General features: G+C 39.1%; 1 protein-coding gene across 2 annotated transcripts; it reads left to right on the top strand.

The window, feature by feature from the left end:
- Nucleotides 1–410: 410 nt before the first annotated feature.
- c21h15orf39 (chromosome 21 C15orf39 homolog) lies at nucleotides 411–27,135 on the top strand. 2 transcript variants are annotated; one of them, XR_007972768.1, is made up of 5 exons: nucleotides 411–578; nucleotides 14,648–17,556; nucleotides 20,962–20,998; nucleotides 21,619–21,808; nucleotides 27,004–27,128. XR_007972768.1 is itself a non-coding variant. In XM_052152376.1 (4 exons), the coding sequence occupies exons 2-4, from the start codon at nucleotides 14,685–14,687 to the stop codon at nucleotides 27,053–27,055; spliced, it is 2,961 nt and encodes a 986-aa protein (XP_052008336.1). In that variant the 5' UTR covers nucleotides 411–578; nucleotides 14,648–14,684; the 3' UTR covers nucleotides 27,056–27,135. The 2 variants fall into 2 exon arrangements, 1 of the variants encoding a protein (XP_052008336.1); XM_052152376.1 differs by lacking the exon at nucleotides 21,619–21,808 and having other exon boundaries at nucleotides 27,004–27,135.

The following is a 27,135-nucleotide window of genomic DNA, read 5'->3' on the forward strand; positions in this document are numbered from 1 at the left end:
GAAGAAATAAAATGAAATATTTAATACTCTGCACTATTTTTTTAATTTTTTTAGCAGTAATCAAATGTACGCAAATTTGTGACATTGATCATGTTAATGTCAGATTTCCTTGCCTCTATTAAAGCACACAAGATCCTCTTTGGAACATTTCAAATCATGCCAAATAAAACACTTTTATGTAGACCTAATCATTTTTTATTACTAAACTGCAACCATTTCAATTGTTATGCTTATACTGTGAGCTGAATATGACAACATACCTTTATTTTTGTTGTTGAAATCTCTCATGAAACACACACATGCTGCCCGCCTCTGTTACGAAGCCGCGCCTTCTTTTTCTTGTCGCCTTTTGATTGGCTAAACGTGCGGCAACCGACGTACTTCGACTGTTAGTCGAAAAAAACCTTTTGCAAAATATGCTGTAGCTTTTCCGTGGAAGCATGCTTTCTGTTCTCTTGTAAAAAAAAACAAACAAAAAAACTAAACATTTCATCCACTTCCAAACCATTTGGTTTATACTTTTGCATGTTTCAGGTGTCATGGATTGGTGGGGACGGATAGGAATTTCAGAGCGTGAGGTGAGTGTTGACGAATAAAATGGCTTTTGGAATGATTAAGAAGTAAACAAAATAACATACATACTTTAATTATATATTCCTTTGATCAGCGAACATCAGTTAATTGATAAAAGTGGACAAAATTGTATTTCTCGACTAGCAGCCCAAGTGAGATTAATTGCCGCTTGTCATTTATCTCATGATACAATCAGAAGTTTTATGTAAAACAAACAAATAGAAGTATTTTAAACTGTATGTTGGATCATGAACCGTCTAAATGTCTCGCGCTCGGTGGTCTTTGCCGCTTTTAAAAAATGTTTTAAACCAATTTTCAATCTTTTTAGCCTCAAGTTTTTATGTTGAAGGAAGTTTACCAGAACACTTACAAAAAGCGTGTCCAAAATGGTCTCTCCTCTTAAAATATATTTGCATGAATATATTTGCATGTCCGCCTCGCACCCACAACAGAGTCTTGCCCTCAATTTATCAGTGTGGAATAAAGATAAGCTGTTTTTTTGTCTTTTCCCATTTTAAAGTATAGTTTTTTTTATTTATTATTATTATTATCGTTTTCGCATTTTAGGAACTGTTTGGGGGCTCAGCAATAAGGATTTATTTCAGTTGGGCCAACTATCTTCTATTTTAGGCCAACTAATTTTGCAAATGAAAAACACTTATTTTTTTATTTTTTTTGGTAAAGAAAGTTTAAAATAAGAAATATTAAATATATTTAAAGTAGTGTGTGTGTGTGTGTGTGTATATATATATATATATACACACTACCTTTCAAAACGTTTGAAACACTTGACTGAAATGTTTTTCAGGATCTTAAAAATCTTTTGATCTAAAGGCATATGTTTAAAGGTTTGAAATTTGTTTTGTAGACCAAAATATAATTGTGCCTCCATATAAATTTATTTAATTATAGAACTAAAATGTAATGGAAAAACATAGTTTTTGAAATGTATGACTTGGACCAAATAATAAAGAAAAGTAGCCAGTAAGTGCCCAACATAGATGGGAACTCCTTCAGTACTGTTTAAAATTCATCCCAGGGTGATACCTCAAGAAGTTGGTTGAGAAAATGTCAAGAGTACATTTCTGCAAAATCTAGGCAAAGGGGGACTATTTTGAAGATGCTAAAATATAACACAGTTTTGAATAACATAATTTCAATAGTTCCATTTATGTTATTCCATATATATGTTTTGACTTTACTAATATTCTAAAATGTAAAAAAAAAAAAAAAAAATTATAATGAATAAATAATTGTTTCAAAACTTTTGACCAGTGGGGTGGGTGGGTGGGTGTGTGTGTGTGTGTGTGTGTGTGTGTGTGTGTGTGTGTGTGTGTGTGTATATGTATATGTGAGAGGGTGGGGCCGGGTTGTGATCCTACACGCCCGGTCCCGTATTAGGTTAATCAAGCCTCTGAGGTTTAAAGGTCGACTGCGGAGGATCGTGTGGGAGAGAGAGATCGTTAGCGGACATGTCGGTCATGTGTGTGTTTATGTTGTCTTGAGTTTCTCATTAAAATATTATTTATATTGAAAAGCCGGTTCTCACCTCCTCCTTTCCATTGACCAGTGTAAAGGGATCAATGGAAAGGAGGCGGCGAGAACCGGCTTTTCAATATAAATAGTAGGTGTGTAGGATCACGACCCGGCCCTGCCCTCCGCCCTGCCACATTCCTCCCTCCTTCTCTCAGGCTGGGGAGCCCCCGGCCTGATGTACACCCCCCCCTTTCCCTGGGGGAGGGTGCGCCTTCTGCGCTGTCTGCCGGCAAGGTCATCCCCATCTACCTGGACGAGGGAGGGGACAAGGGGAGGGAAACAGAAATAATTAAAATGGGGGGTACTTCCTATAACAGTGTAGTACCCCCCAAAAAACTGTAACATTTAAAAGAGGGAAAAGGCCAACGCAGAGTGAGAGAGAGAGAGATGGAAAAAAAAAAAAACTCTTACTCGCCAGTTCTCCGATATGCTGCAGCTTGTTCCTCGGCCACTCCTCCACCCTCTAACGGATGACAGCCGCACCTCTCCGGGCGGATCAGAGGCAGTCCTCCAGCCCCTGGCGGACGTAACGCCCCGCTGCGTTCTCGGGGAACAGAAGGTGTCTCCCTCGCCCCTGGCAGCGGTTCTCTCGCTCCAGGCGGTCGCCAATGAGCCCCTCCCCGCTCGTGGTCGGCGGCCATCGTCCTCTTTCAGGCGGCTGGGCTCCTCGTCTCCTGGCAGATGGCCGCGGCTGCTCCGTTGGGGTGGACGGTGGTGGCGAGAACTCTACTACGGCGTATCCCTCCTCCTTCCCGGTCTTCGGCAGCAGTGTAAAGGGATCAATGGAAAGGAGGAGGTGAGAACTGGCTTTTCAGTATAAATAATGGTTTAATGATAAACTTAAAAGAAGACACAAACACACACATGACCGACATGTCCGCTAACGATCTCTCTCTCCCGCACGATCCTCCGCAGTCGCACTATTAGGCTAGTCAAGAGGCTTGATTAGCCTAATACGGGACCGGGTGTGTAGGATCACAACCCGGCCCCGCCCTCCGCCCTGCCACAATATATAATTATTTTATTATTTTTTTTATTTGAAGCATTCTTTCCAAAAAAGAGACAATTGCTAAGTTTTTCATTTGCAATCATAGCTGGAGATTAAACAGATGTATTCCAAGACAGTTTTTATACAATGTATGCTTCCAAGACTATCTCAAATAATTCTCACAGCATCGACCAAACCTCATTGATGTTAAGCAGCTCGAAAACTACCTGGAGGACAAGTGAATTTACAACAACAATGTTCAACACCTCACAGAAACCAAGTATATTTAAGTTTGCAGGGCATTAAAATGTTAATAATAACATTTAATAATTGCAGCAGCACTGGCCAAATGGGGGCAAGTGACCGTTCCGGGAACTGGCCTGAAACTTTCTCACACTGGCCTTGGGCCAGCAGATCATCCTTATTGTTGAGCCCTGATTTTCAGTTCTTCTTAACAGATATGCTATCAAAATGCAGCATGCTCTTATGATGCTTAATGTTGCTGTATGCGTAGGTAGCAAACTAGGTTTTGACACACAGCCATAGTGTGCTGAAAGATGTTATGGGTTATTTCATCACTTTGTGGTCCCCGGGTGGCCTCACATGGGAACTGTCTCAAGCACTGAAATCCCAGTTTGACTGCTACTCTGAAACCACACGTTACCCTCCTGTGAGCATCATTATGCTCTCATGGCTGTTAGGAGAGCAAAACTGGGGGGAATGGTCAGAGAAACTTTTATACTGCAATATCAACCTCCACTGTTTTACCATAGGAGAGAGCATAACGGTCAACTTGGATCATGAGAGTCTTCAAAGCCAATCATTTAATGGCCCTAGATGTCAATGAACCGCATTCGGAGTGTTACGACAGCTAAAACAGCTATTGTATTATAGTAATATAGTATAGTAATATAGTATAACACATAGTTCAGTCCAAAAGGATTGTTTAGTGTAAAACATGTTAGCGGACAGGTGGTCAATTCATTAAATGATGAGCTGTTTCCCCACAGAAGCAGTTTATTCAGTGTGCGGAAGCATCTCCTCCATAGACATCCATTAAAAAAGAATGGCATCTGGTCTTCTCACCAGTGTACTGCTATGTTTTGCTTTGTTTTGCTAACCTTGTAGGCTCTCCCTTGGTTGAGGGACTCTGGGAATGTTATAGCTATGAAAGGTCACAAGATTTTCACATTTCAAGATGCATTATTCCAGTGGTTCTCAACTCTTTTTGGTTGCGCCCCTTTGAAAAAAATAATACAATTAGATGTTCACGTTCTCCCACCCCACCCCATTTTTCAAGTAAAAAAATAATAATACTTTAAAAGATGAACTGAATTTTTCCCAACTTAATGTCACAAAAACTATTTATGTAAAAAAATGTGTTCTTTCAACTTTACCTTTTTTGCATAGAAGTTACACTTTTTATTTCTCCCAATTTACTCACTCTTCTAGTTAAAACGAGTATAACATTTCTCATCCTTGAAACACAAGATTGAGGGGTGAGAGGACTGATTTTGACTGTCAAGTTCCAAAAACATCATAAAAGTTGTGCATATCGCTCGTGTGCTATAAGCTATTTAAATTCTTCCATAGCCATACAATAGTGTTGTGCATGATTCACTTCTTTACCCATTTGGATCTGGCACATGTGTGAAAATATCTTCTTTTACATAAGCACAGTGCAGTGAGTGCACATGACACCACATAATTATAAACGCCTCACGCTGTTGAGAGCTGTGCACACAGGACGTGGTGCAGCGCCAGGCGAAAGTATAAACAAGGCTTCAGGAGAAACAGAATTTGTGTACATTGGTTCTTGCAAGTTTTGTCTTAACTTTTGTGAATGTGTAAAAGTGAAGGAGATTTGCATGAGAGGTGGTGTGCCTCATACTTTGAGAATCACTGCATTATCCTATTATTTCATATTATTCAATATTGTATATTCACCAGATACAAAATATTAATAATAAAAATACTCATTATTACAATGTTTATAATATTGATCTTGTTTTAATATTAAACTTATTTAGTGAAATCTTATTTTCCTCCATCCTTACTGAACTGAACTCATCGTGCACTCCACCATTTGAACATTTGTGTATATTCACACCTAATTGACTTATCTGTGCAAAGCTGCCAAAAACTCTTGCACACAAAGGAAGTAAGGTGCACCCACTGCTGTGAAGTAGAAAGGTGTGCCTGCTTTTTTAAAAATTGTGGTTACAATATCACGCATACAATGTCACCCATTTCTTCTTAAAGTATGGGGGAGCCTGTCACGTGATACTTGTGGAAAGTGCATAAAGACGTGTAAAAATAGTTTGTTAGGAGGTGTATGTTTAAAAAAAACAAACAAAAAAAACACACACGCACAGAAAGGAAGGTATTGCTTATTAAGATAATAACCCACAGAGGTGAAGCTAGGTGAATATACAGAATGTTTGTTAATATAAATAGTTAATCATTCAAATCAATGTGTATCATAACTCTTTATTTCTCTTAAAGGGATAGTTCACCCAAAAATAAAAATTCTAATCTGTTACTCAACCAAATGTTGTACCAAATAGTGTTGTCAAAAATACCGGTACCCCGGTACCAAGTCGGTGCTCAAACAAAAAAATTATTTACGATACCAGAATTTCTGAAGGTACCGAGTCCCGGGTCTACCCGGTACCCATGCAGAGTCGGAAACTTTCGAACGCTCACAACAAGCAAAAGATTGCTGCAAGCAAAGTAGCTCAACTAAATCATGTCGAAATGAAAAGTGGAAAAAGCCAGGTTTGGAAATTATTTGCATTTGAGGCTGATGAAAAGGGAAACATCATAGATCAGCAAAAACCTATTTGTAAACGCTGCTTTCGCAATTTTCTGACGAAAGGAGGAAACGCATCAAACTTAATAAACACATGAAAGACAGACACCCGGATTTATTCAAGCAAATAAAGCAGGTGAGTTGAAAAGCATATTATCATTTGCATTAGGGCTGAAACGTTTAGTCAACATTTTCGACATCGGCGAAAATACAAAATTGATGAGAAAAATGTTCGTTGTCGAATAGCCGTTTGATCTCATTTAATGTAAAATGAAATCACATTAAACTGTAACGATATCGCGTGAGAGCAACAATTCACGCCTGATGGAGGAAGAATTACACAGATCAGTCCAGATGCACTCTAAACTTTCACAGTTTATTTTATGTAGATCCCAAAGTATTAGGGAATGTTTAAAAAAAAAAGTACATTCAGAAGCATGTACCATTGTGGAATAAGCGGAGGCGGAGCTCTTTAAAGGAAACATCCCGGCGTTACATCTTAAATGCAGTAAAATTGCTTTATTAAAGTTCAAATAATACAGAAGCAGGTCATGTTAATAACTATAAACTCAGAAACTGGCATTTCTCTGTGTGGTCGGTGCCTCTTCTATGAGTTGCGCGAATGTCCCGATCTCAGGGGGAGAGATTGAAACTACACCCGGCTGAGAGAGACTCTGCCTCGGTCGCTCCTCCCTCGAGCGTGCACACTTAATGCAGCTCGATTTGAACGCGATTGCTCGCGACTTTAATCATAATATATGTCACTGTGCATTTCTTATCATGAAGAAAATTGGCAATACGCAACTTTATTAATAAGAGAGCACTTTTTGCACATTAGTTTGGAAAGTGTTTTTTATTAATTGTATTGTATGCTTGTTTATTTAGGCTTTTTTTAGTACTTTGTAAAAACTTAAATTAAAAGTTGCAAAAGTTGAAGCAAATCTTATATAAGTGTTCAAAAATACTTTAAGCATACATTGTTCAGTTTTGTTATAATGAAAAAATAATATATTTAAAGTGTTGCTCAATGGCATATTTCTGTTCTTAGTTCTGCTGCTAATGTTTTGTTAACTTTGTTAATAAAAGAGTGTTTAGTAACCTGTTTTTGCTTTTGTACCGAAAATGGTATCGAGTACCGTGAAATTTCACTGCTATTGGTACCGACTACTGAAATTTTGGTACCGTGACAACACTAGTACCAAACCTGTAAGACTTTCTTCTGTGGGAACACAAGAGTAGATTTAGTTAGGAGAATGCTACTGTATGTTTCCATTGGCTTGGGAGCTGCTGCTTCGGGCATGTTTGTAATATGTTAAGCAAATGTGTATTGTCTATCACTGATTTCAATAAAAAGCAATAATATTATCTTTAGGGCTGACAATCAATTAAAATGTTTTATCTAATTAATTACATGGTGTCCCGATTAATCGCGATTAATCGCATATACAAATATTTGCCAAGAAAGCCCCTCATATAACAATAATTCAATATATAATGATGAAATAATTATACATAGTTATCTTTCAATTTAATAATTTTTTAATATTCTACCTTGCAATCATTGTAATTAGGCTCACCTGCATAGATGAATCTCAAGAAAGTTAGATGGGTGAACTTTCGTGCACGCTAAGCTTCCTGTTGCTTTCACCCCGGTGTTCCATGAACCAGTTCACGAGTTCAGATATTATTAATATTAAAAATATGAATATTTTGTTATATTATTTAAAAATATTCAGATAATTAAAATGCATTATATTCCTGTAGCAGAAGAGTTAATCATTGATAAGACCATTCAAAAAGCAGCTTTAGAATACAATGTATTGTTTAATACCATATTATTGATCATAATCCAATCATTGGCATACAGTTCACAGCAATCCATTTCACAAGTGAATTTGTCAATCAGTTGGAGATTTATTATGAGGGCTTGTTTAAGAACACCTGCGTTAGACATTTCTTTTTTTTTTTTTTTAAACAAGCCAGGGGTATACATAGTAGTGTTGTCACGGTACCACAATTTCAGTAGTCGGTACCAATACCAGTGAAATGTCACGGTATTCGATACCATTTTCGGTACCAAAGCAAAACAAAAACAGGTTACTGAACAACACTCTTTTATTAACAAAGTTAACAAATTAAAAGCTGAACAAAGAACAAAAATATACCATTGAGCAACACTTCAAGTTAAATATATTCTTTTTGAATTATAACAAAACTGTACAATGTATGCTTAAAGTATTTTTGAACACTTATATAAGATTTGCTTTAACTTTTACTTTAAGTTTTTACCAAGTACTAAAAAAAAGCCTAAATAAACAAGCATACAATAGAATGAATAAAAAACAATTCCCAAACTAATGTGCAAAGTGCTCCCTTATTAATAAAGCTGCATTTTGCAATTTTTCTTCATGATAAGAAATGCACAGTGACATATATTATGATTAAATAAGTCGCGAGCCATCGCGTTCTAATCTTGCTGCATTAAGCGTCCGCACTCGAGGGATGAGCGTCCCCGAGGCAGAGTCTCTCTCAGCCGGGTGCAGTTTCAATCTCTCCCCCTTAGATTGGGACATTCACGCAACCCATAGAAGAGGCACCGACCACAAAGAGAAATGCCTGTTTCTGAGTTTATAGTTATTAACATGAGCTGCTTCTGTATTATTTTAACTTTAATAATGCAATAACACATTGAAATAACTGCATTTATGATGTAACGCATGTTTCCTTTAAAGAGCTCCTGCTCCGTTTATTCCACAACGAGAGTGCTTCTGAATTTTATTTTTTTTAATAATTCCCTAATACTTAATTCCCTACATATGTTACGTTAAATGAGATCAAACAACTATTAGACAACGAAACATTTTCTCGGCAATTTTTTATTTTCGACATTGTCGATAATGTCGACTAAACGTTTCAGCCCTAATGCAAATGATAATATGCTTTTAAACTCACCTGCTTTATTTGCTTGAATAAATCCGGGTGTCTGTCTTTCAGGTGCTTTATTAAGTTTGATGTGTTTCCTCCTTTCCTCAGAAAATTGTTAAAGAAGCGTTTACAAATAGGTTTTTGCTGATCTATGATGTTTCCCTTTTCATCAGCCTCAAATCCAAAGAATTTCCAAACCTGGCTTTTTCCACTTTTCTTTTCGACAAGATTAAGTTCAGACTCTGCAGCAGCAGCTACTTTGCTTGTCGTCATCTTTTGCTTGTTGTGAGTGTTCGAAAGTTCCCGACTCTGATTGGGAACCGGGTAATTATTGAGTTATATGTTATGCTTACTCTTACGCATACTTTCATACTGAATATAATTTATACTAAAACAAATACCAGAGACCGCTTAGACAAATGTCTCATGTGCTGAGAATGTGCTAACGTGCTAACCATAAAAATATAAAAAGTTTTAGAACTACTTCATGGTCAGAATGGCGACCTTTTGAATCACGCTCGCGCCAGAGAATTATTTTCCGAGACCCTCTACTCTTCCCTGTGGAACACAGAAGCTTGATCTCTGACCCACTTTCTGTAGATCTGAATTTCTGCGGTTTGAATTTTAGAATATTGAATTTGGGGTTCTGAATTTGTTCTTCATCTTGTAAACTTGAAGCTGTATTTTTTTTAAACGGGATATTTACAGTGTAAGAATTCAGAACCAAAAATTTGCTGTTTGAAAATACATATTTATAAAATTGTGCCATAAAAAAAAAAAAAAATCAATTTGGTTAAATATGAAATGTCCATGATTGGAGTTTAAAAAATTTAAATTCAAACCTATTTAAAATACAACGTAATATTAAATTTGGCAAAAATCACACTTATTATTCAAATTCAAAAGTCTATAATTCAAATTTACACAATTCAAATTCAAATTGTTTTGGCATATTTCTGGCTCCATAGTATTTGTGTGGACTGAGTGTTGTAGACATTAAGCAAACTTGGAGATAATTTGTTGAGCTCAAAAATAAAAATCTTGAATATAATTTGCAAGAAGTAGAAAGAGTGAAAATGCTTCATTGGGTTTTTAAAGGTTTGGTTGTGCTACTTTACAAACGCTGTTAAACGTAAATATACTTCCCAACTCACAAATTTTGCCAAACTATGTCATCAAACTGTGTCATCTAAAAGCCTCTGTAAAATTAGTAAACCCTGTTGTGCACTCCTTTCAGGACCTTCAAAAATTCTGGTATCGTAAATATATTTTTGTTTGAGTACCGACTTGGTACCGGAGTACTGGTATTGTTGACAACACTAATACATAGTACACAATACTACAGATATATTTTACAATAATGCCAAGACATTATATTCATTACACGGTGCCATGGTTTTCAATGCTTTGGAGTTGTTGGAGGTACAAAGAGTATTTAAATAATATTTCAAGTCTTTACAAAAAAGTGCAAATAGGGGCTTTATAGACATAAATTTACACTTACAAAAAAACTTGGCAAGACAAATAAACGGATTAATCGGAAAATATTAACTTGTTATCAAAACTGTGAAAACCAAATAAAACGTCTTTATAAAGCAAAGAAAAACTAGTTAAAATAGAGGTATGTACAAACAACCAAAATTTTCTCCAAAATACTACAGCGTGGAGACATTCCCAAAAAAGGTGAGGGGCAGATTAATCTACAGCATTACAGAAGGAGCAAAGTGCATCTATTTCAGGGAGCATGTTTCTGACCGGGTAAAAAAGGTGTAACAGTTTAAAGGACACCTCATCAACCTTGTTGGTAATTAAATATTTGTGAGGTAAAGACCATACGACCTGCGTCAGACATGCTTGTCGCGTCTCGGGTGTGTTGCGTCATAAAAATAAAATGTTTTGGTCACTTTGTCAAGTTAAATATAGTTTAATTCTCAATCTTTAAACACATCTTGAGATCCCTTGGTTCACATTTGCACCCCTTGAAATGTTTTGAACGCAAGAATGTAACTCATGTTATGTGTCCGCTGAAGGGTTGTTAATGTTTTGTTCACTGTATAGTTCACTGTATAAACTGCGCATTGCTCACACAGCTGAAATTTCACTTGCTGCGGTGGTACTACAAGCTTGCCTTTCTCAGGATTTTCTCTGGAAAGCATTGCGATTTAATTTCATTAATGTTTTTAACACGTTATTTTTTTAAAAATATTTGCACGTTATTAGCCCTAATTATCTTATACACAATTACAGCTGGAAATTTGCTAGTTTAATTTCTGAATGCCTAAAGTATGCAAACCGTTTTGGTTTATTACACTTTTGCCTACCCAACCACAGTATTGCCACAATGTATGTGTGCAATCACCATTTGAAGGCTGAATTAGGCTAAACATAGTGATGTGATTAAAGCTCTGAATCCAAGATTCAGCAAGAACTCTAGCAGTATCATCATTCGCTCACTGAGCAATTTATTAGGAACACCTGTACACCTACTTATTCATGTGATTATCTAATCAGCCAATCATGTGGCAGCAGTGCAAATGCATAAAGTCATGCAGATACAGGTCAGGAGCTTCAGTTAATGTTCACGCCAACCATCAGAATGGGGGGAAAATGTGATCTCAGTGATTTGGACTGTGGTATGATTGTTGGTGCCAGATGAGTATTTCTGTAACTGCTAATCTCCTGGGATTTTCACACACAACAGTCTCTAGAGTTTACTCAGAATGGTGCCTAAAACAAAATACATCCAGTCAGTAGCAGTTCTGCAGATGGAAATGCCTTGTTGATGAGAGAGGTCAACAGAGAATGGCAAGACTGGTTTGAGATAACAGTGGTTTGTTGGCCCACCACAGTTTCATAATGAACCGAAAATAATTTTACACTTCTCATCATAACATAAAAGATCTCTAACGTTGTGTATCTATCACTTCCAGTCAGTCAGCACTGACTGACTGACCCTCTGTGCGCACATGCTCACACACGCACTATAACCAATTATCGCCTCAGTTACGTACATAACCTCAGTTCCCTGAGACGAAGGGAATGAGACATTGCATAGCTACGCATATGGGGAGTGCCTTCTTGCACAACCTAGTTGAAACCTTTCTACATTAACGGCAATATTCTCATAACGAATATATGTACTATAGTCATAGTATGAATTAACTCCTTATGAACCCAGTCGGTAAGTTGAGAGTTTATTTATAATGAAAGTGCGTGTTACTTAATGGTAAATGATATCAGTTTTATGGAGCAAATGCTCAGACATGAATTGTTGACTGATAGTGCATGCTGATCTGATGGCTGATGGCTACTTTAAAAAGACGCGAACATGTAAGTGACTTTTTATATATATAAATTTATATATATTTATATTTAAAATATACAATTCAGAATTTACAATTCCTTTGTAAGGATACACAAACCCTGTCGAAACACTGCGGGGAATTCGAATGCTGAGGCCAGTTCACCAGCAAAGCGTCAAGCAGCGAGGTGGTGTGATGTTTTCCGGAGCACTGCAGGGCAGCCGAAAGTCTTCCCGTGAAGATTCCATCCACTATCTCGTGTATATCGATGGTGAATTTAGAGTGTTTCTAGACAAGAGAATGATTGCTGTCTTGAAGGAAGAAATTCTGAGGAAATGGTGTTGTGCACCTGTTTTTATAGCAGACAGTTTGCGCCAAAACAGGCGGGGCCCAAACACCATTGCCAATATTAGAATATTGGCGTTGTTGTAGAGAGGTTTCAAATAGGTTGTGTAAGAAGGCACTCCCCATATGCGTAGCTACGCAGTGTCAGGTAAACTAACGTTAACGTTATTACCAGCAGCTTAACGCTTATCCAGGACAAGTGGATTTTTGAAGGGGCACATTTTACTTGCCCGACCAGACAAGCAGACAGATTAAAATGTCAATAACATAAACAACCAGCTATATTTGTGATAGCCTAGGCCTGTGTCACTTTATTAGAAAGTTTATATTCTTATTCTGCTGTTGAAAGTAATGAAGATTACGTAATTTTATAATTCGCTAGTGATTAGTAACCGCTGCGCCCTCTTTGATTGACAGGCGGTGCATGCACGTGTTTGCCTGAACGGTCAAATACATTTCAAAATTCTGCCAAAATGCCTGTCTTGGTAAGGTATTCATGCAACACAGAGAGTGATGTCTAAAGTGAACGTAAACGGCAGAGAAAAGGCGGATTTGTATTAAAATGTCGGCCTTAAGTAGAAATGCAAGCTTATAGACCTGCTGCTGTCTAAGAAAACGAGAAAACACTCACTGCTCTTGACTGGGTAACTTTAGTAGCTTTAAAAATTATGAATGTATTATAATCATAAAGTGAAGACCAGTAGTAGTTTTAAGTTGCATTTCATTCTGAATGTTTACTTGAATATTTGATAGTCTACTGCTGTTAACTTTTAAAGCTTTTAAAAAAAAAAAAAATAATAATAATTCTTAATTTGTATTTTTTTTTTTTTTTTATTTATTTCTATCCATTGCTGTTTTTTATTGTTATTTTATTACTGACTGTTAACTAGTCTTGTAGTGGTAAATTCACTACAGACTACTGAAATGTTGGTATTGTGATAATGTATAGCCTTTATTGTACATTTGTAGATCTTGCTGAAATAACATGATGAAAAGGTAGTTCTCATTCCATTGAAGTGTGAGCACTCCTTCTGTAAATGGTGGCGATGGAGACTTTTCTTTATTTGACTACTATATGTGACAAAATAATTATCAGATGACATGTTTTTGACATTTTACTTGAGCATTTAACTTAAATTTCCTTTTTTTTTCTCTCCGGACAAGTAACTTTTTGTGAATGACCAATTTACTTGACCGGAGGACAAGCACATGACAACGCTTAATGTCGAGCTCTGGCTCAAATATATGCTCTCGTCAATTTTGTGTTTTAACAATTTGTGAACTGCGTTAAACTCTGTGTCATTTATTCTTTGTGGGTGTGACTTTTTTGCTGTGTCATCACCACTCATATCTATACAACCAATGTGTTTATGATTAAATTAATCTTAGAGCACAAAATTGTTTACAAGAGCACAAAGTTTTTCATAGTTCTAGCCTCTTAATTTTGCTCTCAAAATGCACCAGATTGCTGCATTTAACTTTTAAAATGTAAATGTTTTTCTTATGAACATGCCCCCGGACTCCCCTAAAGGGTCAGAGGTTCACCCACTATAGTCTCACAAAATCCTGTGGGAAACACTGACTCAGATAACCACTCTGTACAATTACAATTAGCAGAATAGCATCTCAGAATGCACAGCATATCGAAACTTGAGGCGGATGGGCTACAACAGCAGAAGACCATGTCAGGCACTTTATTATGACCGTAGTGTTCCGAATGAAGTGCTCAGTGTGTGTATTTTGAAACAATTATGACAGACGTTACTGCTTCAATTTCAAAGTGATTGGCGGTCCCCCACCGTTTTCTTCTTCTCTAATTTCTCAAATTTTCACACCCTCAATGCTTGCTCCTCTCTGCTGTCAATCCCACAATCCTCCACGCGAACGTTGGGCAAGATTCTTATAGGAATTAATTGAAAACACCCACTTAGCTCAGCTCAAAATGCGCTAGTGGACACATACCGTTAGCCTCAGACACCATTCACTTCAGTTGTATGGGGAAAAAAGATGGAGTGAATGGTGACTGAGGTTAACATTCTGCTTAACATCTATGTGTTCCTTGTATGAACTTTTGGGGGTGAAGTATCCCTTTAAAATTTGGAAACAAAACCATCAGATCCTAACTTAAAAGCTAATATTTATATTTCTCCTTATTTCCATGTATAGCTATGATTAAGCTGGGTCAAGCCACAGTTGGAAGTCCATGATGAGCAATAAGCAGATACAGAGCTTCATCAACCCTCTAGTTCAAAGAAAGATGGAAGGAACAATGGGCACAGTAGTCAGTGAGGGACTCCCCAAAGCAGACAGCCTACCCCACTATTCCCAAAACAAAGCTCTACCAATCAGCAGGACCTACTTCTCTTATTCTCACAGTGGACAAGATGCCCTTGACTTTCCCTCTTCATGGAGCCCTTCTAAGACCTGTGTAAGAAATGGATCGAGCCCAGGGATTCACTCATCTGCCATTTACAGGCCTGAAAATATGTCTTTTACTGTGGATGGTGGCAACTCTGCTGTACCGCAAGATTTGGCAACAAAGCAAAGGTTGGCCTATTATGCCAGTAGTCCTAGACAACACAGTCCCAGAGCTGCTGGAGTCATCTCTCCAGTGGCTGTTCCCAAGGGTCACATTACAGGGTCAGGCATATCCTCTACAGCTACAGAAAACTGTGTTGGGTTGGCCATTCCAAGACCTGTGTATGGTCATAGCCCCTGCTGTGCTGAGCGTGGATGTACTGCAAGCCATAACTATGTTGTGGAACATGGGCCACAAAGGATGTCTCCTCGCATGTATGAAGATGAATGGGCTGCACATTTCAGTCATCTGGCTTACCTGCATAAACAGGGCCAAGAGGCTTTGGCACAGCAGAGGGTGTTGCATTTGGAGCATGGTGCGGAGGGAGTACCTTTAAAGGATGGAAATGCAGAGGGTTACCAAGGGATCAGATCAGATGAGCCCAGGAGGTCACTTCCTATAATGGAACCATGTCATAGAAGCTATACCTATAACACTACATATCCATTCATTGGTTCCACATCAGAGTACTGCCAGCGTACACCAATTCCCTCACAAATATACAAGGGTCTCCCCCCTGCCTATGACCCAGGGATATTAACACACCATGGTGTTCCTTTCAAGGTATATCAGGATCGTTCTCGCATTTCTAAATACACACAGATGCCTCCATGTCCCATCGCCTATTACCCTCAGAATGGCACTGAGGCTTACCGAGATGATACAGATTTTATTACAGGCAAGCAGACTCAGCATGGTCACATGGGTCAGATTCATTCTCCACAGCCTGATTTGAACAATATGTCAAATTCCTGCTCCACTGTTCCCCCATGTCATCCACTGATCACAAACTTTCCCACTTATCCATATGGAGTGCATTTAAATAGTAACCCAGCATCCCTGCATGAGAGGCCACATCCACCTTTCACCACGCATCAGTCAGAGCGACCTCTTGATTTCTCTATACGAAGGGTCCAGACACCTGACTTCCCTCGGGAGCTTTGTAGACAGTCTGGAACTTCTGGGGCTTTCAAACCCACACTGGCCCATTACAGATGTCTCAATAACACTTCTGCTGAGAGTCCTAGCCGTGAGCTCTCAGAGATGGCTGGAACTGGCTCACTTGTAGACAGTAGCAAAGAATTTGGCAATATTTGCAAGTCTCATGGGCATTGTGTAGCCGATTCACCCAACAGTGGCTCACTATCTAAAAGACAAAGAGAGGAATGTGGAAACGGTAGTGAAACTGACATACCTAGGAAAAAACTAAATACTAAAAGAACCCATGAGCAGCCAGATGAGCCTCAGTCACCATCCTTCCCACCAATGCCAGTAATTAATAAAGTGTTTAGCTTGGCTCCATATAAAATCTATTTTGAAGCTACAGGCATTTTGCCTCCACCAGGCGACTCAAAAAGTCCAAAGCCACAGCCAGAAATTCAAAACAGTGATGAGTCAAATTCAGTTGAAAATAAGCTCAGCTTGAAACAAGAAACTCAAACGTCACCAGCTAACCGTAACGATCCAGTTGATATTCCAGAGACTGTGAAGATCAAAGAAGAAAAACTGGATCCAGATGAATCTGAAATGAAAGTGAGCATCATTGAGGAGGTGAATCATCAGGGTCACCATTCTGTGGTCAAAGAAGAGCAAGGGAAGTTGAACTCAAGTATGTCTGACTCTGTGCCTTGCCACAATGTGATAAAGAGTAACTCTGAAGAAGAAAGCTATCCACCCTTAGTTAAAATGCCAGAATCTCCAACCCCATGCAAGACAGATCAAGTTGTAAAGGACAATGTGGAATCTGTTACAGTTCCTTTGCTGCCCTCAACAGCTGCAGTGGCACCTTCATTTACCAAATTCTCTCTCAGTAAAATCCCCCCTCATTGCCTAAAATTGTCCAATTATAAGATAGTCATCCCTGAGGTCCTAAAAGCTCCAGAAACCCAATCTGTCAAGATTTCTCAGTCTCCTGTGGAGACAAGGCCTATCATAAGTAGCAGCAAACATGCCCATCATCAGTTTATGGAGCTTCACCAGTCCCTTTGTAGACTCTTATACCACTGTGTTACTCATACTCCATGTCAAGAGCTTAAGGACTGGTTATCCAAACAGGACCTTAGAGAATCAGTCTCTCATCCAAGCAAAACTCAGAGAGTCTCTGGCCTGCAAGGGTCCAAAATGAGGGAGATATGGCTGAAAGGTGAAGATGTGTTGATGGCTCTTCAAAAGGTTGTTGGCCAGCTACAGAAGTACATTGAAAGCCGTGAATGTCCCTTTCCTCATGTCATGAGGGCAGGCGCGGTGTTTATTCCCATGTTGGTGGTGAAAGAGGTGCTGTTTCCTCAGGTTCAGGGCACATTCATAGACCAGGTCCTCCAGGAGCATCGGGTGGAACTACGGCCCACCACTCTCTCAGAGGAGAGGCAACTGACTCAACTCCACCGGAAGGCTTATTCTTCAAAACTCAGGAGGCTACTGTCCCTTAAACATCTTCCAGATATCTACCCTGATGTTGTCAACCTTCTCTACCATGCCAATGTCTGCAAGTTTCTTGGTGAGTTTTGGATGGTTGACCTCTGTTATCGACCTAAGACCTCCTTGATTATGTATAATGTAAAGATACTGGAGGGGTTACAGTTGACTAATGATATTAAGTGTTGAAATGCAATGTGAGAGAATGCCAGACCTTTTTTCTTGTGTAACTACAATTCTAAGTATTTAATATGACTGCACAAAAACTCATTTCATATTGATTGCATACCTCTCTCTTGTTTCAATGTAATTTATTACTTTGCAATGGTTTTATCACCCATTTTTAAAAAAAAAATGGAATTTAGTACTAATGGGGCTTTTCCACTGCACGGAACTCGACTCTGCTCGCTTTTTGGGGGTTTTCCACTGTGGATAGTACCTGGTACCTGATACTTTTATTTAGTACCACCTCGGTCGAGGTTCCAAGTGAGCCAAGCCGATACTAAACGTGACCTCAAAATCCTGCAGATCACTGATTGTCACTACCAGCGTCACTGGATTTCCGACACGCAACATCAACCCGCTAGTTTTAAAGTTAGTAACAGCGATAGCAGTATCATTTGTCCATGTGACTTTCGATTTGTGATAAAAGAAATGGCTGTACACAAAACCACGCCATGGTCAATAAACAAGGTGCAGACGGTCCACTCGTTAGCGATGAGTGAAATGAAAAAGTCTCTCAGGAAGAGTCTGAGCTGTTGGCTGCACACAGCTACCACCGGACCTACAAACACTGTAGGGAAAAGTAAAAAAAAAAAAACTTAAATGTCTACAGAACCATCAAGGAAAAGTGGAAGTGGTTCGACCAAATGGACGCTATCTAAACCAGCGAGCAATGGTAGGGAGAGTGCCCTGGACTCAGCCACGATGGAGGATGGCACGTTTTGTTACGTTAACTCTATATTCTGCTTGAAAGCTTCACTTTATTTAGTTGACCAGCTACTGGAAGCTTGCTTCTAAAACAACCAGGTCAATTTAACTGTTACACCAAAATCACCATGCAACAACTGCTTTATGCAGCACAATGAGCTAGTAGCTAGCAGTTGTGTTATTGTTTGGTCAGTTTGTGTCGTGGTTAAGATTATGTCACTGCAGTAGATGTGGTGCAACTATGACGATCAGCCTATAATCCCACCCACGCTGATGAGGCACTAAACTGCAGTGGAAATGCAAGCTCAGAAAAGTAAAGCGATTTAGAGTCGTGTCGAACCGTAACATGCAGTGGAAAAGTGCCATAAGGTAATGGTGGAACTGTTTTCTCGTGGCTTGAAACATATTGTGGAATACTCAATTGTAGAAAGTTCTTAATTATCAGATTAGCGGTATGCATTTTTATGGTTAACAGGTTTCTCTAAAATAAGTAGGGCAGAAGACATTTTTTTAAAACTTAGTTACTTTCTAGGTTTAACTTGATGATTTTAGGAAATTTAGAACATTTCATTAATGCTCTATAGCAGTGGTTCTCAACCTTTTTTGAACAAACGCCCCCCTGACCTCTTCATGATCCTCTTAACGCCTCTTAACAAAAACACTTCAGAAATACTATTACAGCCAAACAATTGCAACACTGATACCTGAAGCCTGAGTTTTTGGTAAAAAAAAAAAACTGAAACAGAAGTTTCTAATTGTATAAACTACATGTAAAAGCCTCAAGTTGAGTAATATTGTGTTTGGAAAAAAATGCAAAAACACATGGATTGTTTGAAAGGTATTTCAAATGTATTTAGAAATTCAAACAAATTCAGGCTCACACAAAATTTTTTTTAAGATGAACCAATCACGTGAACAATAACGTAACTAACCTAAATGGCCAATGAAAAAGCAGCGGTCGTTCAGCACACTCAATTAGGCAATATATACTAGGCTTCAAATTTGAATAGCCTACAAGCGGTCATTTCTACCACTCTGACAGCTGCGGCATTTGTTTTTAGGCGTTGCTATGGAGATCATTTGCGGTAACTAGGCGAGTGGGTTATTAGCAACATTTAAATATGAATTCATTAATTTGCACAGACATAATTTTATTTTACATTCAAATGAACATTGTATGAGTTGTCAGAGGCTTAAGCGTTGTGATGAATAACAGTGAGTAACGTAGGGTGACCACCTGGCTATTGCTCTGTTGCAGGTCAGCAGACCTGATTTTGCGGGACACGAGGGAGAACTTAAGTTAATATTAATATACTAGGTGAATAGCTGCAAAAGACAAATAATATAAAATCAATATTTATATTATTATGACTTTATTATTCCCATCGACCAATTACACATTGCAGAGTAGAGATGCTGCGGATCAGCTCTAACGTCACCCGAATCAGCTGTTAAAAACAAACTCACCATCACCAATGATTTTCTCCGATTAGATATCCGCACCCGATCATCACATTACAATTAAAATTCTCAGGGCCAGATGTACTAACGCTTTTGCGCCCACTTCAGGCGTATTTGTTTAGCAAAGTGCGCATAAAACCATGGCGAGGTATGTACTGAGCGGGGCGCTTACCGAGATGAAAGCGCAGATTGCCTGTCGCAATAGAAAATGGCAAAATGCGCTTTTCGTGTCATGCATATGCATTCATGGGATGGACAAGGGGAAAGTGGGAGTGTCACATAAATAGATGGGAGGGAAGCGTAAACTGCGCCTAATTATGTATTCAGCGTTATGTACAGAAAAAGCCGGTGAAAGCGCCTCTATTTTGCGCTGAAAATTCTCCGCCTATTAAAAGCATGTGTAACTTAGAAGCGGCTCTCCTGGACTATCCTCCTGGTGAAGTGGCAGAAGTAATCCGAGCAAGACGAAGACATAGGCTAAGGAGAAGAGCTGAAAAGATTTTTGCGCAGGCCGCCTGTTGAGTACCTCTGAGTAACGCCCCCATTTGTGCCTGAGCCCCCTCTCTGCTGCCTCGTTCACACCGCCCCCCAACACTGTCCAAACGCCCCCTAGGGGGCGGTACCGCCCCCGTTGAGAAACGCTGCTCTATAGACACAATAATGATTCATGACTGTAACTGGAAAATTTGTTAGCATTTTACTTGCCTTAAATTTAAGTTCCACATTTCTAAGGTATGCAGAGCTATTGGGTTGTGTTGTCTCTTTGATGTTTGTCCTGTATGCTCTTATAATTAGGTTGTGGCCTTGTTCGTAGTTCCTAGAGTTCCAGGAACAAACTTACTGTCTTTTAAAATGATAAAATTGTTTAAACTAATAATAATGAAAACTTTACACAAACCTTGTTTAATTTTGAACTTTCAGTCACTTCAATTATTTTCATGTAGTTTAATTATTTGTATAGCTTTTTATCATAGGATCAGCCATAGGTAGTGTTTACCTTTAGTGACATCTCTTTTAATATTCTTATTTTGACATTTTTATTTAAATAATAATTTTGGCATGCTTATTTTGATTTGATACACATTTGTTTTTGCAGATTCCACTGCTACAGATGGTGTCCATATATTGCCCAGGTACCTTCCTAATTACTTTGTCCCAAAAACCTCTTATCTTTCTGATCACTTAAAATGGCAAACTTTTTGTTCATAGTAAATCTATTGTCATTTGCAGATAGGGATTCTATAGCTTCTAACTGCTCTTGCAGTCACAGTGTCTTTACTGATACAGTTTTATTGCAGGTTTTTATTAATCAAATATAGTTTGGAGCTGAACAGTGCTATGGCTTTGGGTGTCTTTCAGTTTCTGATGCATTGCATACATCTTGGCAGGGGAAATTAAGTTAACATTAATTTGGAGGAATGCAGGGTGGGGGACGGAAAGGGTTGCTATATACACTGTCATTGTTTTTCGTACATTTCAGCGCATATTCAGCTCAAATTCAGAAAAACAGAATTAGTATGTAGGTAGTCTTTCCTACGAAAATTATCTAATTTGTTTTTGGAGGTTCACCGGATCATGCCCTTTCTTGCATCAGACATCCTAATCCTACTGCATTTTGATTTCTCCGTGCTTTCAATCTATTTCTTTCTGCAGTGTGCTAATGCTTTTATCTCTCATTTATGACACCTTTTACAATGTTTTTTTTTTTTTCAGTATGCTGTTGCACCTAATAGCTTGCTGTTCTTATTTGCAGTGTTTGGAAAAATTGCTTCTAAAGCCCTAGGTATTCTTCCAGTTTGACGTGAATGCTGCGTGGCTGTTTGCATACTGGCGGTTGCCGCATAAGCACTACAACTGCTATGAGACACTGGACATTCTCTAAAGGCATTTAGACTCATAAATATGTCTTTATATTCCTTCAGACTCGAGTTATACAAATGCAGGTATCTCCTGACTTCCTCACACGCTCTCTTGACTTGCACAGCCACTTTTGTTGTTTTTACCTTCATCTTCTGAAGTTTAGTGGCATTTATCTTCTAGCTCTTCTTCCCAACAGCAATGGGTCAAAATGTAAGTGTTGTCACCTTGTGGACCCATTAATTAGTGCAAATAACTCCATGTGCATTCTGCGTGTTCAAAGTTGGTGATTAGAAAAATTGGGCTGCGCTCATTCAGTGCTCGCGCACACTGCTGATGACGAGATTTGTGTCCGTGTTGGAGTGAAGAATTCATTGTCCTTAAGAGTAACTTATAACATGATTTCCATTCAAGTATCTATATATTACAAAGCTACATATAGTGATTTATTAAGTAGGAATGTTCACAAATAATCTAATAATCATTAACCCTTGTGCATCCTTGTGGACAGTTTTGGCTTTTTCAGTTTTGTTTTTTTGATAACTTTGTCTGTGTTAATGCTAACTGCATAAAATTTTCCACAGGTGTGAATTTTTATTGGAATTTTAATATTTCACCCTATTTTCTTTAAAAAAATATTTTTTGCACTAGTTACACAAAATAATCCCTCTTAGCGTCGTTTTGGACAAAAATGGCACATTGAAACCCATTAAAATTGCGATTTTTAATCCCAGTGCCATTTAACTATAAAATTATGCAATCTTGTTTAACATGCTTTCATTATGTTGGCAAGGCTTCAAAATGTACATTTTAAATATTTTTTATCAGATCGTGCCATTTTTTCAGGTTTGGCATATCATACGCTTTTGTTGTTGTTTTCTGCTGTTTTTGGCTTATGCATATTATAGAGCCAATTAGATACATTATGAATATATAATTGTGTGAGTGTGTTGGTATGGATTTCAGAGTGTGGTTTGTATGTGTCTGAGGCTCTAATAATAAAAATAAAAAAAATTCTGTTTAGCATTTATTAAATTGAAAATAATTATAATTATTATATTTTTTTATAAAAAACAACAGTGGCATTATGTAAACAAACCGGTGTTTAAAGTGTTAAAATTCTGAAAATAAATGAATGTTTGGTAACTAGGATTAGAACTGATTCTGGTTAAAATATAAGTCAGTGAAAGTAGAAAAAAATATTATTCTATAATATTTTTATGACACTTTTTTTGACATGCCATTTTTGTCCATTATGGACCTAAGTGGTAGCTTTTTTTTTAAATCTGATACTGCATAAAAAATATGAAAGCATCAAAATGAATGTTGTTGTTAATCATTGACATATCCGAGGCTCTAATAATCAAAGAAAAAATTTCTGCTTAGCATCTATTAAATTAAAAATAATTACTATTTTTTCCTAAAAAAAACAACAGTGGCATTATGTAAACAAACCAGTGTTTAAAGGGTTAAAATTCTAAAAATGAATAAATGTTTGGTCATTATGATTAGAGCTGATGCTGGTTAAAAAAATTATGTCAGTGAAAGTGGAAAAAAATATAAATCTATAATATTTTTATGACAGTTTTTGGACATGGCCATTTTTGTCCATAATGAACCTATGTGTAACTTTTTTAATTGATGCACAAGGGTTAAATAGTAAAAACACTCCTCGAATATTGCAGTTTGATTTTCCTTTGTGCCTTTGCCTGCCATGGGCATCATTAAAACTGCTTCTCTCACCTAAATCCTGCCGTTAGTTCTCTTTAAAAAAGTTCTGCCAGATTGAATCCCTTCAGAAGACTTGGAAAGTACTGTATTTCTCTGTTTGCGTGCAAATGTATTCTCAGGCTCTGGAGACATTAAAATGCTCAAGCTGATGCCCCTCCCAGAGGATTAAAGCCTGGGACTCAGTTTGGACAGTGCGTTGGAAAAGATTCCGCATCAACTGTCGAGCATGATGGCAATGCTGACGAAGGTCGTTGCTGACATGGAGGATCTTGCTGTAACATGTTGATCGATCACTGCAATGGAGAAGAAATTCACTGAGTTGGTTAAGAGTGTCAAATGTTGAGAAGCGGATCAATTATCTGGAGTCATCAGAGAGGGAATTAGCTGCTAATCCGCTAGCAACCAAGGTGGACTTGGAACTTGTTTGGGAAAAGTTGGAAGATCTTGAGAATCGTTACCGGCGAAACAATGTCCGAATTGTTGAGTGAGCAGAGGGTCAGAATATGGTAGAATTTCTGGATGAGCTCTTTTCCGAATCTGCTCGACGTAACAGGCCATAAGCTGGAAATCGAGCAAGCTCACAGGCCCCAATCAATTCTGGCCAAATTTCTGAGATCATCTGATAAAGCTTGCCTGTTATGCAAGGCGAGGAGCAAAGGAAGGCTTTCTTGGAAGAACTACAACATCTTGTTGTTCCCATACTTTGTGATTTCGACGAGAGAAACGTGATCGATTCAAGGAATGCAAGAAACTCTTACATCAACGGAAGTTCGTGTTTGCACTGATTTTCCCGAAATTGATAATAGATTTTCCAAATTGAGAATAGATACTAAGGATGGCCGCAAAATATTTGCATGCCCACAGCAAGCGATGTCCTTCATAAAGTCAATGGAATGAGTAAGTCATGGTGTGATTCTCAATTTGCAGTCAAGTGGGCCGGACTCACTGAACATTCACTTGACCATCTGAGGTTTCTTTTTGTGCTGGTTTTGCCTAGCAGCTGGTGTTTGTTTTGTGTAGTAACACTCCTTCGGGACCATTTGTGTATGAATCCGCACATTCTTTGTGCTTGTGCCTCCTATTGGCTGGAGTCTATTTTGTGGAGTATTTTTTTTTCAGGATTAGGTCACCTGCTGCACTCATGTATGAACTGCCCCCCCACCCCAACCCCCCCCCCCCCCCCACACACACACCTTCAACCTCTGCAGCAATGCTGGCAGCACTCATACATCTATTTCCCAAAGACAACCTCTGGATATGACACTGAGCATGTGCACTCAACAACTTTGGTCAACCATGGCGAGGCCTGTTATGAGTGGAACTTGTCCTGTTAAACCGCTGTATGGTCTTGGCCACCGTGCTGCAGCTCAGCCATCTTTATGTAGAGCAACAATTCTTTTTCTCTATAAGCTACTGTAGTATCCATATAGTAACCTGGTTCATTTTGTGGTTACAATGGTTTTACTACAAATACCATGGGTAAACTATAGTTATTGTAGTAAAACCATGGTTAATTTTTGTAAGTGTTCAAAACGACATAATTTAGGGAATTAGAAATACATACTCTGAAGTTGTAGTTGTATAAAAGTTGTAACCTGCCATTGTTACCTCCAAGGTAATTCCACTGAAGCACACAAGATTCTCTGGTAAACCTTTTTAAATCTTGTTGGGATATCAATTAATATCACGTTTTGTTCATGTCAGCTTGAGTATATGCTGTCCTTAAAGCTGAAAGAGGGCATACCAAATTATTAGGAAACCTTGACATTCATGTTAAAGGCGCTGTAATCGATTTATTTTATTTTTTTCATGGAAAGGAAAGGCAAAAAATGCTCCTACTCCCTGAAAGATATTAATGAAATAGGTGTTGTGAGATATCTCACCCTAGACTCTGTAAACGGCAAAAAAAAAATGTGTCTGTGGTCAATGACGCTTGAGACTCATTGAGAATTTTGGGCATTCTCATAGTATTGGAGTTGCAGCAAATGACTGAAGTTTAAAGCCAATTTTATGCCATGCTGCTAATAACAGGTCAGTTGAGGGTGCTATTTTTCTGTTGCTGTTTTTGACAACAGTTTCTGCTCAATATCTGTCTTAATAAAGCTCATTTGGTATATTTTGAGTGCAGGGTTTTGGAAAGAGGGGGCGTGGCTAATCCAATGGGTTAGCTTGTGGAAATTCTAGAATGCTAAAATCACTTACAGTACTGTAAAGGGATCAATGGAAAGGAACCGGCTTGACAATACAAATAATAATTAATTTTAAAATCAAACAAAAGACACACACATGACGGACATGTCCGTAAACGATCTCTCTCTTCCGCACGATCCTCTGCAGTCGACCTTTATCCCTCTCGGGGCTTAATTAGACTAATACGGGACCGGGTGTGTAGGATCACGATCCGGCCCCGCCCTGCCACATTCCTCCCTCGTTCTCTCAGGCTGGGCCCCCTCCCCCCCCTCTTTCCCCGGGGGAGGCGTGCTTTAAGCCTAGTCTGCCGGCAGGTCATCCCCATCTACCTGGATGAGGGAAGGGAAACAGAAATAATTAAAATGGGGGGGTACTTCCTGTAACCGTGCAGTACCCCCAAAAAACACTAAAATTTAAACGAGAGGGAAAAGGCCAACGCAGGGCGGCAGTGTGAGAGAGAGAGAGAGGAGAGAGAGATGAAAAAAAAACCTACTCGCCGATTCTCCGATACGCCGTAGCTTGTTCCTCGGCCACTCCTCCACCCTCTATCGGACGACAGCCTCGCCTCTCCGGGCGGATCAGAGGCAGACCTCCAGCCCCTGGCGGACGGAACACCCCACCGCGTTCTTGGGGAACAGAAGGGGTCTCCCCCGCCCCTGGCAGCTGTTCTCCCGCTCCAGGTGGTCGCAGCGAGCCCCTCCCCGCTTGCGGTCGGCGGTCTCAATCCCTGCTGCGTTTCAGCGGCTGGTAGGTGACTCCTGCGCCCCTGGCAGTGGCCCTGACCGCTCCAGGTGGTCGGCTAGGAGCCCCTTCTCCCCTCGCGGTCGGCGGCCATCGTCCTCTTCCAGGCGGCTGGGCTCCTCGTCCCCCGGCAGACAGCTGCGGCTACTCCGTTGGGGTGGACGGTAGTGGCGAGAACTCTACTACGGCGTATCCCTTCTCCTTCCCGGATTTCGGCACCAGTGTAAAGGGATCAATGGAAAGGAGGAGGTGAGAACCGGTTTGACGATACAAATAATAGTTTAATTTTAAACTAAAACAAAATACAAACACACACATGACTGACATGTCCGTAAACGATCTCTCTCTCCCGCACGATCCTCTGCAGTCGACCTTTATCCCTCTCGGGGGCTTGATTTGCCTAATACGGGACAGGGTGTGTAGGATCACGACCCGGCCCCGCCCTCCGCCCTGCCACAAGCACCTATAATTGTTAATAGACATTGGCACTTCATGTCAAAAAGGTTGCCAACCACTGGCCTTGTTTCTCATGTATAATGAGAATAATAAATAATTCTATCATTGAAGTGTTCAGTCAAGAAATGCTGATACTAAATTCAGATTTGGTTTCTTTCTACAGGAGCAGAAACCAACTCACCGTTCAAGAGAGAGAGCACGGACAGCTCAGATGAATCTAGCAGTTGTATAAATGTATCTGAAGGATCTTCAAGACCACTTACACAAGAAACCACTACACGTGTGGAGAAGTTCA

Source organism: Xyrauchen texanus, chromosome 21 (genome assembly GCF_025860055.1).
Source record: "Xyrauchen texanus isolate HMW12.3.18 chromosome 21, RBS_HiC_50CHRs, whole genome shotgun sequence".
In the NCBI taxonomy this organism is placed as follows: domain Eukaryota; kingdom Metazoa; phylum Chordata; class Actinopteri; order Cypriniformes; family Catostomidae; genus Xyrauchen; species Xyrauchen texanus.